This window comes from Octopus sinensis, linkage group LG11, assembly GCF_006345805.1.
Source record: "Octopus sinensis linkage group LG11, ASM634580v1, whole genome shotgun sequence".
Lineage (NCBI taxonomy): Eukaryota > Metazoa > Mollusca > Cephalopoda > Octopoda > Octopodidae > Octopus > Octopus sinensis.
In genome coordinates, this window is record NC_043007.1 from 21,966,670 (window position 1) to 21,985,506 (window position 18,837).

Here is an 18,837-nt window from a genome sequence, read left to right on the forward strand (position 1 = left end):
GGAAAGCGGACGTTAAACGATGATGATGATGATGATGATGACATAAGTACTAGTCAATGTAATCAACTAACATCCCTCTTCCCAAATTTCAAGTTTTATGCTTATGGTAGAAAGGATGTTTGCATAAAACATTGTTTTCAGCACTAAATAATACAAAAATGAATGGGACTAATGGAACGGGTAATGGCACAAGTGCTGTTTCCAGAGCATTGAAATATCAATATTATATTCACTAGCAGTATCGCCCGGTGTTGCTCGGGTTTGTTTCAATCCTTTAGAATTGGAATTTTTGAAAAGTAAAAATTTTGCATTATGTAGCTTGTTATTCTCTATAAGTGAACATTTTTCTGGTTGCAATATACCGAAAAATGGTGACACAGCAGTCAAAAAATCGTAAAAAATAGGGATTTCCATAGAAAAAAAAGCACTTTTTTGATGTAAATAATTTTTGGTGTTAACATGGTCCGATTTGAATTTTTTCTTCTACGGAATGAAAAGCAAGCCTTCTTCTATCATACACTCAATTTTGGTCAACTTGCGCCGCAGGGTCTTGGAGGAGATAGTGTTAGTTGAAGGCTACCAAACCTGCCATACACAGACAACTTCAGCTTTATATATAGAGATTTCATAAACAGCTGCCTTCTTGAACTTGATAACAAAAAAAGTCATTAAAGCAAAGATAACTTTAAAAATCTTTTTTAGAATTGCAAAACTTGAAGCAGATAAAGCGTTACAATGATAGCATGTAAGAACTGGCTTGAAAAACTCCCATTTGGATAAGGGGGAAAAAAAAATTCAAAGGATGCATATGAACTCTCATCTCTTGTAGGAATATCAGATGTTCTACCATTGGACTAAAGCAATCATTTTAATTTTCTGATTTATTTTAGAAATTTCATTCTTAGCAGCAAGAATTCTATGTTTTTGATATCATAAGAATATTATAAACTCTCAAGAAAATGTGAAATAATTCTTTTTTGGAATAGTGAATTAAAGCATAAGCAGCCTTTGACTTTTTTTTTTCTATCCTAGGTTTCCCAACCCAATATTTATTTACATGCTATTATTCATAGCTTTATGTGCTTCAAGATCCCTTAGTCTAAAAAAGTATTGTTTCATGGTGTCTCGAAGGTTTATAAGATTTTAAAACTTCATTTCATTATCCCAGTTTTACAAGTATATTTTGTATTTTCAAGTTATATTTTTTTAATTAGAATACCTATTTATATAAATAGATCGGTCATTTATCTTAGTTTTTGCTGTTCTGCATTCATCTATCTATTAATGAAATGCTTGTTTTTAAGCGACACCCTAATAACAGGATTATCAAATATAGGATATTTCAACAAGTCACGCAAGTATGAAAAGCAGACGTAAAATGATGATAATGATGAACAGCAACATAGTTTTATTCTAGAAATCTTTATTATATAGGCATATAGCCTGAATAGAGAGGGGATATAACAACACAAAGCATGGGGTACATATAACGAAAGATAACGAACATAATTTTATTCTAATACAGGTAAACTTTCTCATGTTAAATAATAACAACGACAACAAACTTGAATTGTCCCTTATCACAAACAAGTGATCAGCAGTACACCTTTAACAAAAAAAAAAGCCTCCGACTGCTGTCAAAAAAGCTTACAAGAAACTGAAATGGTACGTTAAACTCAAACATCGCCTGCAGTTTTTATGCTCAGGCTGCTGAAAAGAAATGCTTGTCTTACCAGCCGTGACTCAGAAAAATAGAAATGAAAATATAATTTGTCTTGTTCGTTATAAAGATGAACTTAATCATTAGGCACGTGAGCTTACGATGCGCCGACCTTGTCGAATTACATGTTGTGGGTTGATGATACGTTGTTCTGACGCACCTTTGTACTATAAACGTCAGAACTGTGAAAGTTGTGCTGTGAAAAAGCTGTGTTAGTCCTGGTTTCTGTCGAAATCTCAGTATATTAATGATGTTGTTGACAATTTTGGCAGTTGTAGCCATAATAATCATTTTACCTTTGTCGATTCGCTATTATATGAAAGGAGCCACCTGTACCAGCCCTGTTAAACTGGAAGGTAAAACAGTTATTATTACTGGAGGTAACTGTGGAATCGGATTCGAAACAGCCCGTAATTTATTACTACGAGGGGCCCGAGTGATCCTCGCATGTCGGGACTTAAATAAGGCGAAATCGGCTGCGGAACAATTAAGCGAATTAGGTTCAGGTGTTGTACTTGTTGAAAAACTTGATCTCTCAAGCTTCGATTCCATTCGAACATTCTGCAAGAATATTAAGCAACATATCACCTCTTTGGATATCCTTATAAACAATGCGGGTGTTTATTTCCACCCGTATGCTGAGACAGAAGATGGCCTGGAAATGCATATGGGCGTCAATTATTTTGGTCCCTTCCTTTTGACACATCTTCTACTGGAGTTATTAAAGAAGTCTGATTCACCCCGCGTCGTTTTTGTCGGGAGTGTTATTTACAAATGCGGGAAAATCGATTTTGACAACATGAATAAACCGGAGTTTTTCCATCAACACGGTGCCTACTGTGACAGTAAGTTAGCCTGTGCTTTATTTTGCCGTGAATTTAGCAATCGAATGTCAGACACTAATATCAACATATATTATGTTCACCCGGGAATAGTAAACACAAATATAAGTCGGAACATTTTGAATTCATTTCCTCTGATACAAAAGGTCTCTGCTTTCAAATCACTTTTCAAGAATTGCCAAGAAGGTTGTCAAACTGTTGTATATTGTTCTGTTAGTGAAGAGACGAAAGACCAATCTGGTTGCTACTACAGTGAATGCCAGAGAGACGAATGGGCAAATCAAGCTCTGGATAAACAACTTGCTATAAAGTTGTGGAACTTCAGCGAAAAAGTTACGGGATTAATCGAATGAAAATTGTTCTCTCACCAAATTATAAATATAAGGCTACCCTTCTTTTCTGTGGAATAATTATATAATAATAATAACGAAAGAAGAAAGACTCTCGGATGCAATTAATGTAAAAAAATCTTGTTCGTCGCAAAATTAAAGAAATTCTATGAGAGTTTCGTTTTAAAGAAATACTGATTCGATGTTGGAAGGTGTGAAGGATCGTTTATTTTATACAATAGAACCGTTGCAGGGAGCGAAGAAAGTATCTTGTATTTTAATGTATGTTTCGTTTTCTGAATGAAATCGACGGCAGATTAATTATTGATGTTACATGACAATTAAGAAAATATTTATTTGTTTGTTTATTATCGATCATGATCAGTGATATTGGAATATCGAGGACTGGCTTTACTGCTTGAATGAAAACATTTTTCAAACCAAATATTTGACAGTCCGTGTTGAAGTAATTAATGTTCGTGCGAATGTGTTGAGAATCTCAACATCTGTAGCTTTCTGGTTGTTTTCGTATCGTCGTGTTTTTAAGAAATCGGAATTTTCTCTTTTTAATTAGTTTAAAGAAAACCATTTCTGCCGAGACCAAAAACCTAATCCTAATCACTCTTTACCAATAATAAGTTTTTCAGTAATTGTATTAAATGCAGTTAAATACTCCCACATGAAGAAAAGGCAAAACTAAATGTGACCGTCGAGTATTTGTTTTGAAAAGTTTTCGTGTTGGATTTTAAATCCAGGATTCCCTAATTATTTAATGAGGGTCAGCGTAAGAAGATCCCTGATCGCAAATTGTAACACAAATATATGGTTTAATGAACATCATTTTCAAAACTTTCTCACACGCCTTTCTTGAAGTGAGGTACAACAGTTTTCAGGCGTACCTACACAAATGTACCTCGCCCCATCGACTTTGTTTCTACATAACTTTCTCCTGTACGTATGTGTGCGTCACAGTATTTTCTTTTTTTACGTTAAATTCCGATATAATCGTAATTTACAGCATCTGAAAGTTATTTATACAAATCTTCATTAAAAAAATATCGTGTCTATATGGTTTTATATCATATCTATATCGTTGCATAATCATGTCTGTATTGGTAAGATGGAATTCAAAATCGGATTCAGTAACTTAAATTTCCAATGTTCCAATGCAAAAATACATAATCAATTACTTTAGAAGGTACTATTTAAGAAGAGTGGTCCCGGTGCGCGCACTCGCGCCAGCTAGTCGTGACTAGTCGATCCTAAAACGACTACCTAGCAAAGTAAATAAAATACAAAATTAATAATTTTTTACACAAAGTAAATAAAACACAAAGTAAAGATCGACTAGTCACGACTAGCTATCGCGGATGCGCGAGTGCGCGCACCGGGACCACTCTTCTTAAATAGTACTACCTTAGAAATTTCAATCGACTTTTTATTCTGCCAATAAAATCCATTTTTTTTTATGGTTCTTATATCATATCTATATCGTTGCATATCATGTCTGTATTGTTATGATGGAATTCAAAATCGGATTCAGTAACTTAAATTTGCTATGTTCCAATGCAAAAATTCAAAATCAATTATTTTAGAAATTCCAATCGCCTTTTTATTCTGTCAATAAAATACTTTTCTTTTTAAACGATGGTATTTTCTAAGAGTTTTTTTTTTTATGAAAGGCATACCTTTCATCTTTTACTTGGGTAAGTCATTGGACTCTGGCCATGCTAGGGCACCACCCTCAAGGATAGAGTTGAACAAATCAACCTACATACTTATTTATTTATTTTTTTGTGCCTGGTACTTATTCTATCAGTCTTTTTCCCCATATTGTAAAGTTATGGAGACGTAAACAAACCAACACTGGTTGTCAAGAGATGGGCAGGGGGAACAGAAACAAATACACTTGCACACACACACATATATGATAGGCTTCCACACAGTTTCTTAATTCTTTATTGTCCACAAGGGGCTAAACATAGAGGGGACAAGCAAGGACAGACAAAGGGATTAAGTCGATTACATCGACCCCAGTGCGTAACTGGTATTTAATTTATCGACCCCGAAAGGATGAAAGGCAAAGTCGACTTCAGCAGAGTTTGAACTCAGAACGTAACGGCAGACGAAATACCTATTTGTTTACTACCCACAAGGGGCTAAACACAGAGGGGACAAACAAGGACAGACAAACGGATTAAGTCGGTTATATCTACCCCAGTGCATAACTGGTACTTAATTTATCGACCCCGAAAGGATGAAAGGCAAAGTCGACCTCGGCAGAATTTGAACCCAGAACGTAACGGCAGACGAAATACAGCTTAGCACTTCGCCCGGGGGAAAACCTGATTCAAATCTTTCTCTTTTTTGGCGCCACTTTGTGAACATCACCACTGGCTGCACCTGTCTTTCTCCAGAGGCAATGCGCCTGCACTAACGGAACTACGTACACAACACACACAGCTAAAGATGGTGGCTGAGGGCAGCACACTACACCTATCCTGTGAATCCTGTAAATAAACCAGTTGTAAACAGCGCTTGTGCTTGAGGTCTTCTCTCTTCACCTGCCAAAAGCCTGAAGTGATTGGAAGACTGTAAATGGAGCATACTACTTGTATGATGGTGACATCCGTTTACAAAGGCGGTGAGCTGGCAGAACCGTTAGCACGCCAGGCGAAATGCGTAGACGTATCTCATCTGCCGTTACATTCTGAGTTCAAATTCCGCTGAGGTCGACTTTGCCTTTCATCCTTTCGGGGTCGATTAAATAAGTACCATTTACACACTGGGGTCGATATACTCGACTTAATCTGTGTGTCTGTCCTTTTTTGTCCTCTCTGTGTTTAGCTCCTTGTGGGTAGCAAAGATATAGGTGACATCCGTTTACAACTGTCACATGGATCTAAGACAAGGAGACTAGATCTCACTCACATTAACAAGATTCTTTTAATTTCTGTCTACACAATCCACTCCTAATGCATTTGTCTGCTTGTGGGATTGGCACAACAGCTGCAAGTCACTCCCATTTGTGCTTACCTGCCTCTGGTCAGCTCAATCAGGGTTGACTAAAGGTAGTCATACAACAATAACAACTACAGAATCTGTTGAGGCAGATTTTCTATAGCTGAATGGCCTTCCTGTTGCCAACCCTCACCTGTGCCCAAGTAAGGTAATATTTCACCTGTTTCTTTACTACCCACAAGGGGCTAAACACAGAGGGGACAAACAAGGACAGAAAAACAGATTAAGTCGATTACATCAACCCCAGTGCGTAACTGGTACTGGAGGACATTCGTTTACAACTATCACATGAATCTAAGGCAAAGCGAAAGTATCTCATACATGTGCACACACACACACACATGCACACAATAACAAGCTACTTTCACTTTCTATTTACAAAATCTACTCGTGACACTTTGGTCAGTCTGTGGGTGTAGTAGAAGACCTGAGTCCATGATGGTCAGGAAGTTCATGGAGGACATGGAGTGTGTAAAACAAGAGGTCTGTGAGTCGTTCTTATTTGCCCATCTGATGACTTACCTACCTCTGGTCAGCTCAATCAGGGTTGACTAAAGGTAGTCATACAACAATAACAACTACAACAACAACAGCTGAGACTATTCAACAAGTACACAAAACCATTTCTCGAAAAGTACTCCAATATCTTCAAGTTACAATCAGATTATAATATAATAATACAAATCTGAAAATAAATGTAAAATAGTCAAAGAGAATTTTATATTTATTTAAACAAATTATCTAACTTATATATTTATTTTTATTAATATTGCGTATTAAAATTTCTTCGATAAATAATACATTTCAATGGTTTTTATTTATTCGTTTCATCTCACCATTTAGGCACAAGCGTAGCTGTGGGGTTAAGAGGCTTGCTTTCCAACCAGATGGTCTCAGATTCAGTCCCACTGTACAGCACTTGGGGCAAATATCTACTACTATAACCATGGGCTATTCAATGCCTTGTGAATGAATTTGGTAGACAGAAACTGAGTGGAAACATAATATATATATATGTATTGTGCCGGTGGCACATAAAAAACACCATCCGATCGTGGCCGTTTGCCAGCCTTGTCTGGCACCTGTGCCGGTGGCACATAAAAAGCACCCACTACACTCACGGAGTGGTTGGCATTAGGAAGGGCATCCAGCTGTATAAACACTGCCAGATCAGACTAGGCCTGGTGCAGTCTTCTGGCTTCCCAGACCCCAGTTGAAATGTCCAATCCATGCCAGCATGGAAAGCAGACGTTAATCGATGATGATGATGATGATATATATAAAACAAAGGAAAGACAGAAGGTGGAATATATGAGAATTTATTATTAATCATGACAGTTGTTTCGACACATTTAACATAGATTCCTCTTGGGTGGGACACTCAACAACTGGTTCAGGAGCATCTGGTGGTGCAGATGTTAAGAGAACCACCCGTTCGTGACCGTTGCCGGCGCCGCCCCGACTGGCCTCGTGCCGGTGGCACGTAAAAAGCACCATCCGTTCGTGTCCGTTGCCAGCCTCGCCTGGCCCCCGTGCCGGTGGCATGTAAAAGCACCATCCGCTCGTGTCCGTTGCCAGCCTCGCCTGGCCCCCGTGCCGGTGGCACGTAAAAGCACCATCCATTCGTGGCCGTTTGCCAGCTCCGTCTGGCACCTGTGCGGGTGGCACGTAAAAAGCACCCACTACACTCACGGAGTGGTTGGCGTTAGGAAGGGCATCCAGCCATAGAAACACTGCCAGATCAGACTGGGCCTGATGCAGCCTTCTGGCTTCACAGACACCAGTTGAACCGTCCAACCCATGCTAGCATGGAAAGCGGACGCTAAATGGTGATGATGATGATGATATATATACATATCGTTATTCTTTAACATTTGTTTTCCATGCTAGTATTGGTTAGGCAGGTTCCACTCTGATTTTGGCTTAGTTTCTAAAACTGGGTGCCTTTCTTAATGCCATATATATATATATAGAATAATTATTTGAGGGAATATTAATCCTAACTTAGAGGGAAAAAATTCAATTTAGAAATACTAAATCAAATTTCACACAATATTATATATATATATATATATAAAATTAGAAAAGAACCAATAGAAAGAGAGGTATATAGAGTGAGGGGGTGGAATTTATATATACATATCTACTACATATGTGGAAAATCGGTGTGTGTGTTTGTTCGTGGCATTGTTAGCTAACTCCTTCTACATTATTTTATTGATTTTCATGAAACTTGACACATGAGTAGAACTTGTGTCTGGAAACCTCATGACGTACATAGATTGTTGAAAAAATTGATAATACGGCCCCTGGAAGGGATCATATATCTACCTCATATAACTAGATTTTTATTTTAAACACCCAAGAGAAATAGCCGACAGCACCTGCACAATATTCTTTTTTATAACTCTCAAGGGAAATAACCCATAGTACCTCCACTTACAGTTTTTAGTGAAGTGATCAATATTTGATTCTCACGATCAGCGCACCAAATTCTGAATTTTACTACTCACAGTTTTCAACTGCTAAGCCTTATTGCATTTTCTTCATGTGTGTACACTATCAATGCCCGTAACTCCAATAATTCTGCATTTTTCCAGTTAAAATTTTTTGATGACAGTACATAAATTTTTGATTCCAGAATGTACTTAACATGTCCCAATACAATGAACTCAAACTTTGAATGCCTAAAATTCTTTAAAAACGAAACCAAACTTCCACACCACATTCAGTTGGGACACCCTGTGTCAGTTATACTTATTTTGCAAATTATAACATTTATTTTTATTTACAGTTCATACAACATTTTCATGAAACTAATTGAGCCATCGAATTTAGAAATATTTTACAGGTTTCGTTGTTTACGTTCGATTACTTTGAATATTGATTTTTTTTGTGTGTCCAATTTCTAATTTTTGCAGACAATATCACTTTTATACTTTATTTGACACATGAATAGAACTCATGTCTGGAAACCTTGTGACATACTTAGATTGTTGAAAAAAAAATCAATAATAGGACCCCTCCAATGGATCCTTCTATCTACTACATATTACTAATATTTTATTTAAACAACCCATACCACCTGCAGTTTTTAGTGAAGTGATCAATATTTGAGTCTCATGATCAGCCAACCTAATTCTGCATTTCACTACTCAGTTTTGAACTGCTAAACATTATTATTGCACTGTCTTGATTTGAATCTTAAACCTTAAAGACTTCATTCATACATTTCTATACATAATACTTTTTTGAATGCCCATTACTCCGATAATTCTGCATTTTTTACAGTTCCACTTTTCCTATGACAGTAGATAAATTTTTTTATTCTACAATGTATTTGTAGTGGCTTCATGCAGGCATAGCGTGGATTCGACCCTCGATTGCCAAATTTCACTTCACACTTCAACAGCGCTTTTCTCATGGTAAAACAATAGTTTTTCTGTGAATGACAGCAGTTATACATTTCCCAGATGCCTTCGCTAAACAGAATAATGTCTTTGCCACTTGACCCGTCTAATCTCTTCTAAGCCACCAGGGGCTGGAATGGAGGTAGCAGACCTCCAACGAGATCATTTGTTCTCAACAATATGTCTATATTTCTGACTGCTTTTCGATAGTTATAAAAGCAAGAACTCTGTAAGCTAAAGGCAGTTACTGAGAGTGACCATCTGTAACTGTGAATGTTATTACTGCACTTTCTTCATTTCATTCTTAAACCTTAAATATTTCATTCATATATTTATATACATATATACTACATGTATATATTATCTTTGATAAATTAGCCTTCATAAAGTTCACGAGTCAGAGTACTTTCTTGCCAACCTCCGAAAACCTCTCCTGCCAACCTCCAGCAATCTCTCCCTCCTCCAACTGACAGTTTTTTGTACTTTTTCATGACAGAAAATACACCTCTTGTGGCAGTTATAATGAAATTGCTTTCTTATATCAGAGTAATAAGGCATTTCAATAGAACATCTTTACACCCAGGAATTACCAGGTACACCAGCTAGTGTATATATATATATATATATATATGGCAAATGGAATAAGTATAAAAATGCATATTGTCTATTTAATTAAAAAATTCTATATGTGGCTGAAGATTGCTCTACATTTTAAAACTGATGTAATACTTGCATTGTTTGATTAAATGATGTAGCATGAAATGGTTGTGCTGCACTACCTTTTTTAAGTACCATATTCATCTTAATCTAAATTTTGCTGAACTTATATATATATAGTGACTTTGAAGTTTTTTCTCTTTGCCTGCCAGAAGCCTGAACTACATAAAGAACAAAATGAATGATGGAAGGGGACGATATTCTTCCAATATCGTAAATCTTGCCTTCCATTATTAAAGATGAAAGGTAAAGTCGCCCTCAGCAGAATTTGAACTTAGAAATTTGAACAGTAATAGTAATATTAAATTCGCTGAAACCAAGGATAGCGTTTACAGTATCAAGTGTTCTTCAACATCTGAATATCACAAAATCCTTTATAGAGGACTAAAATATTTCTATGAGTAAGTGCTGTAAACGTCAACTGGGTTGGCATAATTGCTACGCTGCATGCTGATTGGTCAAAATGTTTTTATGAATAGAATGCTGTCACACCCACTTAGTTGCGACATCTAAGCAGTACTTTGGTTGATTAAAATACAGTTCGTAAGATTTATGGTACAACTTGCTGGAGCCTGCTGGAAAGTATTTAAAGGAGAATTTCAAGCATTCTACTACAGTTATCAATTGTGAAACATAGCTGTTGTTTAATACTGCTACTAAATGAACCTGAAGATTGCAGAAAACATGAAAGTACTTGTCTTATCATAATATGTAATGTTGTAGAAAAAGTAAAATTGTGAAAAATGCAAGAATTTAACATAAAACATAAGCGCTGGCATGGCTGTGTATTAAGAAGTTTGCTTCCTGACCAAACAGTTCCGGGTTCAGTCCCACTGCATGGCACCTTGGACAAGTGTTTTCTGCTATAGTTTTGGGTTGACCAAAGCCTTGTGCGAGGATTTGCTAGACAACAACTGAAGGAAGCCCGTCGTATGTGTGTGTCTTAGTGACTATGTTTGTCCCCATCACCGCTTGGTAAACAGTGTCAGTGTGTTTATGCCAGCGTAACTTAGTAGTTTAGCAAAGAGACCAATACGATAAGTACTTATCTTTAAAAAATAAGTCCTGAAGTCAATTTGTTGAAACTTGTATTTTCAGGTACGCACACACACACACATACATATATAGGGAGAGTTTACGAAAAAAACAAAAGACGAAGACAGGTGGTGTACAAAACAAACAGATGTATTAGTATAACGCACATATATATATATATATATATATATGTAGGTCCCGGGTTGATTCGGGGTTAACCACAGTAAATAAGGTACTCAATACATAGTAGAGTAAAATTAATTTATTATATAGAAGGAGCTTCTACAGGACTAGAACTGTTTCATTCAAGAGAAATCTTCAGGACCTGAAGATTTCTCTTGAATGAAACAGTTCTAGTCCTGTAGAAGCTCCTTCTATATAATAAATATATATATATATATATATATATATATATACACACACACAAACATACATATATAAATATATACATACATATATATGTAAACTTATATACATAAGCGAAGCTGAGGTGACAGGATGATAAGAATACAAGATAATAAAAGCCCTCAAGAGAACCTTTCTGAAAAGATTTTTATCAATTTGGCTTTTAACTAGGACTGTGGGAAAAGAGGTCAAAATACAAAAATACACCCCGATAAAAAAAAAAACATTTTTATTTTCATTTGAATGATAATATATATGTTATAGGAACGTGCTGTTTGACAAAATAGTTTGCGAGATTTAGTTATGTTGGTATAGGTGCCAGGTCCAGTCTTACTGCGTGGCACCTTGGGCAAGTGTACTCTACTATAGCCTTGGGTCGATTGAAACCTTGTGAATAGACTTGATAATAGGAATTCCGAAAGAAGCCTGTCATATATGTGTGTGTGTGAGTCCTTGTGGCTGTATTTGTCTCCCACACCGGTTGACAACTTATGTTGGTTAGTTTACATACTAGTGACTTAGCGTTTGACAATAGAAACCAATAAAATAAGTGCCATGCTTAAAACGAAAGTACTGGAGTTGGATCATTGCGGTTTGAATGGCAGTTTTTTCTAGCGGTGTCATATGAAATTGTCACCCATAATTATGACCCTAGTATCGATCTATTGCATTTCAATCTGTTTTGGGGTTAGGGTTAGTTAAGGTTAGGGGTGGGGGGAAGGGTATCTTTTTTTCTTCAGAAATGTAAATAAACCCAATCTGTTTCTTAAACGAGGGACATATTCATACAGCACAGAATGTTTTCACCTCAATAGACGTCACTGATTGGTTGAAATTGCAGAAAAAAAACAACAAATATCTTACAAACTATAGAATTTTCTCAATAAAGCCAAGAGAAAAAGATGTTTTACAAACACATTCTACCAGTATACGAAGTTTAAAAGTGTTTAGTTACGTGGGAATTGTTTAAAAAAACTGCCAGTCAAACAGAAAAGATCCCTGGAGTCAATTTGTTCAGCTAAAATTCTTCAAGGCAGTGCCCCAGTATGACCTCAGTCTAATGACAGATACAAGGAGAAGATAATAGATAAAAAAAACCCATATTTTCCGGTATATAAAATGCACTTAGAAAATACCATCGTTTAAAAAAAAAAAGGTCTGGGATCTTTTCACTTTGACCGGCAGATTTTAAAAAATAATTTCTTTGTAACTAAACACTTTTAAACTTCGTATACTGGTAGAATGTGTTACATAAAACATCTTTTCTTCTTGGCTTTCTTGAGAAAATTCTGTAGTTTGTAAGCTATTTGTTGTTTAATTTCTTGCATTTCAGCAATTTCAACCAATCAATGACATCTATTGAGGTGAATACAATTTCTGCTGTAGTGTGTCAACAACATTTTCTGGCGGTATCATATCAATGTGTCACTGTTATTTATGACATGTTTCATATCAGTTACGTTCGTATGAATAAAAGATTATCATTATTAAACTTTTATCAATAAACACAGATTCTAAGTTCACAACATATGCAGTTTTAATTTCCCTCTCTGTTGCACAGATACACACATTACATATTATATATTCGTTTAAGAAACAGATTGGGTTTATTTACATTTCTGAAGAAAAAAAAGATACCCTTCCCCCACCCCTAACCCAACCCCAACCCTAAAACAGATTGAAATGCAATAGATCGATACTAGGGTCATAATTATGGGTGGACATAATAGCTAGTCGTGACTAGTCGATCTTTACTTTGTGTTTTTGTGTTTTATTTACTTTGTGTAAAAAAATTATTAATTTTGTATTTTATTTACTTTGCTAGGTAGTCACGACTAGCTAGCGCGATTGCGCGAGTGCGCGCACCGGGACCACTCTTCTTAAATAGTACCTTCTAAGCTAATTGATTTTGTATTTTTGCACTGGAACATTGGAAATTTAAGTTACTGAATCCGATTTTGAATTCCATCTTACCAATACAGACATGATTATGCAACGATATAGATATGATATAAAAACCATATAGACACGATATTTTTTTAATGAAGATTTGTATAAATAATTTTCAGATGCTGTAAATTACGATTATATCGGAATTTAACATAAAAAAAGAAAATGATGTGACGCACACGTACGTACAGGAGAAAGTTATGTGGAAACAAAGTCGATGGGGCGAGGTACATTTGTGTCGGTACGCCTGGAAACTGTTGTACCTCACTTAAAGAAAGTCCTGTGAGAAAGTTTTGAAAATGATGTTCATTAAACCATATATTTGTGTTACAATTTGCGATCAGGGATCTTCTTACGCTGACCCTCATTAAATAATTAGGGAATCCTGGATTTAAAGTCCAACACGAAAACTTTTCAAAACAAATACTCGACGGTCACATTTAGTTTTGCCTTTTCTTCATGTGGGAGTATTTAACTGCATTTAATACAATTACTGAAAAACTTATTATTGGTAAAGAGTTCATTAGGATTAGGTATTGGTCCCGGCAGGAATGGTTTTCTTTAAACAAATTAAAAAGAGAAAATTCCGATTTCTTAAAAACACGACGATACGAAAACAACCAGAAAGCTACAGATGTTGAGATACTCAACACATTCGCACGAACATTAATTACTTCAACACGGACTGTCAAATATTTGGTTTGAAAAATGTTTTCATTCAAGCACTAAAGCCAGTCCTCGATATTCCAATATCACTGATCATGATCGATAATAAACAAACAAATAAATATTTTCTTAATTGTCATGTAACATCAATAATTAATCTGCCGTCGATTTCATTCAGAAAACGAAACATACATTAAAATACAAGATACTTTCTTCGCTCCCTGCAACGGTTCTATTCTATAAAATAAACGATCCTTCACACCTTCCAACATCGAATCAGTATTTCTTTAAAACGAAACTCTCATAGAATGTCTTTAATTTTGTGACGAACAAGATTTTTTTACATTAATTGCATCCAAGAGTTTTTCTTCTTTCGTTATTATTATTTTTTAATTATAATAAATCTCTGGGCCCTGACCCTAGCCACATTCAGATGGCTGATCCCTGTATTTTTTAATTATTCCACAGAAAAGAAGGGTAGCCTTATATTTATAATTTGGTGAGAGAACAATTTTCATTCGATTAATCCCGTAACTTTTTCGCTGAAGTTCCACAACTTTACAGCAAGTTGTTTATCCAGAGCTTGATTTGCCCATTCGTCTCTCTGGCATTCACTGTAGTAGCAACCAGATTGGTCTTTCGTCTCTTCACTAACAGCACAATATACAACAGTTTGACAACCCTCTATGCAAGTCTTTGAAAATAGTTTGAAAAGATAGTGCATTGGTTTCCAAAGAAATGAATTAAAAAGGTTTCTTCCTATATCTGTGTTCACTGCTCCTGGGTGAACATAATATATGTTAATATTAGTGTCTGACATTCGATTGCTAAATTCACGGCAAAATAAAGCACAGGCTAACTTACTGTCGCCGTAGGCATTGTGTTTTTGGAAAAATGTTTTTCTAATCGTGTTGTTAAAATCGATTTTCCCGCATTTGTAAATCCCACTCCCGACAAAAACGACGCGGGGTGAATCAGACTTCTTTAATAACTCCAATAGAAGATGTGTCAAAAGGAAGGGACCAAAATAATTGACGCCCATATGCATTTCCAGGCCATCTTCTGTCTCAGCATACGGGTGGAAATAAACACCCGCATTGTTTATAAGGATATCCAAAGAGGTGATATGTTGCTTAATATTCTTGCAGAATGTCCGAATGGAATCGAAGCTTGAGAGATCAAGTTTTTCAACAAGTACAACACCTGAACCTAATTCGCTTAATTGTTCCGCAGCCGATTTTGCCTTATTTAAGTCCCGACATGCGAGGATCACTCGGGCCCCTCGTAGTAATAAATTACGGGCTGTTTCGAACCCGATTCCACAGTTACCCCCAGTAATAATAACTGTTTTGCCTTCCAGTTTAACAGGGCTGGTACAGGTGGCTCCTTTCATAAAGTAGCGAATCGACAAGGGTAAAATTATTGTTGTGCCCACAGCTGCCAAAATTGTCAATAACATCATTAATTTCGACAGAAACCAGGACTAACACAGCTTTTTCACAGCACAGATTTTACAGTTCTGACGTTTAGAGTACAAAGGTGCGTCAGAACTACATATAATCTCACATCAGGTATTTCTTCACAATCGGCGCATCATAAGCTCACGTGCAAATGTGTAAGTTCACCTTTATAACGAACATGACAAATTTAAATATTTTCACCTCTATTTTTGTAAGTCTCACACTCAGCCGGAAGGACTAGTATTTCTTTTCCGCACCCTGCGCATAAGGACTCGAGGCAATGATTGGGTTTAACGTGCCATTTACCAATTTATTCGGTAACAGCGTGCTTGACGGCAGTCGGAACCTTTTTATTTTTACAGTGTACTGAGTCCCGCTTGTTTGTAATAAGGGACGATTGAAGCAATCCTTCGATATAACTCGACAAAATCTAAAACAAACACTCGGCTGTTTCCGTGACAACTCGACAATTCACGAATCACCATAAGACATTTTTGTGTATAAATATATTGTTTATTCTGTGTTTACCTTGTTGCGAACTCTATTGACCTTCCTCTCTCTATAATATACAAATACATACGAACGTAGCAGGTAACTGCTAACCTTTGGGTGCTGTTTTGGAACCCACTGTGTTTACCACTCTGAGTGGTTGGGGTTGGTGCAATTTGCCTCTTACTCTATCGCACCCTAGTATGAAACCCAACCAATCACAACCCTCAAATAAGTCACGTAAGACAGTCTGTCCCAAACATCATTTGAGCCTCTTCATCTTCGTGATGTCTCTCACCAACGACATCGTGGAGGCACAATGGCCCAGTGGTTAGGGCAGCGGACTCGCGGTCGGAGGATCGCAGTTTCGATTCCCAGACCGGGCGTTGTGTGTGTTTATTGAGCGAAAACACCTAAAGCTCCACAAAGCTCCACAAGGCTCCGGCAGGGGTGGTGGCAACACCTGTTGTACTCTTTCGCCCCATCTTTCTCTCACTCTTTCTTCCTGTTTCTTGTCCCCGACTTCCTACACAACCGCTGAGCCTGGATGCGCATTCATCCATCCGTCGATGCTCTCGGTGTCGGGGGTTGACCTGCTTTCTCTTCTGTGGGTCTTACGGATAGCAAAGGACCACGTTTCGGACTTCTCCCACTACAGACAATCCTGAGGCGCGATCTTGCGAGCTCTGGGGTGAAGACCGCTTCACTCAACAAAGAAAGAAACAAACCAACGTCATCAACAACATCTATACAGCACCAACACACTGCACTAGTTCTGATATATCGCTGTTCGTGAGCTTTCCTCACCAGGGTTAACAGCTAGCATACAACCCACGCAGATGCATGAAGATATATGAATAAATGTACATCAACCACTTCCATTTGTCATTCAGTTGTGTATATATACGTGTAGCCACAATAAACGTATTTAAAGTTATCACATTTGATCCATGTATTTCTTTACCGGTTTCCTACCACGATAACATTACAGCCTTCTGAGCAGAGTCACATTAGAGGGAATACCACCTATCCATCTAAAACCCTTTGTGGTGGAAGTCTGTAGTATGATACAAAAACGTGTGTGTTTACATAGAAAGAAAGTTTTGATTTTATCCATGTGTGTAATGAGAACAGTCGTTTTGAGAATGTGTGTGTGTGATAAAATATCTTCGTTTACAAACCATATATCCGTAAATAAAATTTGAGCGAGGTCGTTGCCAGTACCGCCTGACTTGGCCCCCGTGCCGGTGGCACCTAAAAGCACCCACTACACTCTTGGAGTGGTTGGCATTAGGAAGGGCATCCAGCTGTAGAAACTCTGCCAGATCAAGATTGGAGCCTGGTGCAGCCATCTGGTTCGCCAGCCCTCAGTCAAACCGTCCAACCCATGCTAGCATGGAAAGCGGACATTAAACGGTGATCATGATGATGATGATGATATCTTGTGTCGAGGTGAATAGACTTGTGAGTCGCACGTGGGAGATTGTGTGTGGAGCTGCAGAGAAGACATGTGTCTTTGACGAAAGCCTGGCAGGAACTCAGGCCGTTTCTACAGAGGAGCTCAGAACGAGGCTACTGTATCAAAGCGAGGCTAGCTGCCTCATTGATATATTCGTTTGCTGAGCAGGTCAAATCCCTTAATACTATGCCTATATGTAGCTCTGCTTCAATAGCATGTGAATATTGGGTTGGGAAACCCTCTTGGATAGTAAAAAGTCAAATGTTGCTTATGCTATTATTTATAGCTTTATGTGCTTCAAGATTCACTAACGAAAATTTATAATATTCTTACATCAAAAACATACAATTCTTGCTGATAAGAATGAAGTTCCTAAAATGAATGAGGAAATTATAAAGATCACTTTAGTCTAATGGCAGAACATCTGACATGCCCACTAGAGATGAGGGTTCAAATCCCAAGGACATCCTTTGTATTTTTGTTTTTTTACATTTATGCAAAAGTGAGTTTTTAAAACCAATTTTTGCATGCTAGATATATATGTGTGTGCGTGCGTGAGTATGCATATGTATATATATATGTTTGTATATGTATGCATGCTTATACTTGCATGTGTATGTATATATATATATATATATATATATATATATATATAGAGTGTTAGGTGTGGTGTACAGATATTGAATATTATATATATGTTATATATATATGTATATATAATATATATATATATATATATATATATATATATTTTTTTTTTTATTTATTATATAGAAGGAGCTTCTACAGGACTAGAACTGTTCTAGTCCTGTAGAAGCTCCTTCTATATAATAAATTAATTTTACTCTGCTATGTATTGAGTACCTTATTTACTGTTAACCCCGAATCAACCCGGGCCTACATATATATATATAATATATATATATATATATATATATAAGAAAATAGTAAAGTGTGAAAAAACGACAGAAGGCTTAAATGTTAAAAAATATATATATTTGTGTCAAAATGTCTGGAGAATATTGGAAAAATTTTTTTCCTTTCCTTAAAATGACATAATTTTAAAATTTTTAAAGAAATTACCGGTTTCGCGTGTAGCTTTTCAAATTTCTTGTGACGTTATGTTTATATTGCATGGAATTATCGTTGTTTTTATTTCCAGGAGATTTCTAAATAAGGGGAGGTAGTGAGTGATTTTTTCCGGTGTAGGGGAGATAATCGCTTAAAAAATTTTTTTTTCCATTTCCTTGTTAATTTCTCTGTGTCAGTATGTTCGGATGGTTGAGTCTGGGTTTGTACTTTTCAATGAAGAATGTTTCCTTGTTCAGTCTCAT

The 18,837-nt window shown here is 36.6% G+C and overlaps 2 protein-coding genes across 2 annotated transcripts; one reads left to right on the plus strand and one right to left on the minus strand.

Annotated features, from left to right (window-relative positions):
• Positions 1-1,557: 1,557 nt before the first annotated feature.
• On the plus strand, positions 1,558-10,667 carry LOC118765343 (retinol dehydrogenase 12-like). Its single transcript, XM_036507215.1, has 2 exons — positions 1,558-2,920; positions 10,657-10,667. The coding sequence occupies exon 1, from the start codon at positions 1,968-1,970 to the stop codon at positions 2,913-2,915; it is 948 nt and encodes a 315-aa protein (XP_036363108.1). The 5' UTR covers positions 1,558-1,967; the 3' UTR covers positions 2,916-2,920; positions 10,657-10,667.
• Positions 10,668-13,502: 2,835 nt separating this feature from the next.
• LOC115217320 (retinol dehydrogenase 12-like) lies at positions 13,503-16,070 on the minus strand. Its single transcript, XM_036507216.1, has 2 exons — positions 14,546-16,070; positions 13,503-14,483 (listed from the first exon to the last, which is right to left on the minus strand). Exon 1 carries the CDS (start codon positions 15,555-15,557, stop codon positions 14,610-14,612), a length of 948 nt encoding a protein of 315 aa, XP_036363109.1. The 5' UTR covers positions 15,558-16,070; the 3' UTR covers positions 13,503-14,483; positions 14,546-14,609.
• Between the last annotated feature and the right edge of the window lie 2,767 nt (positions 16,071-18,837).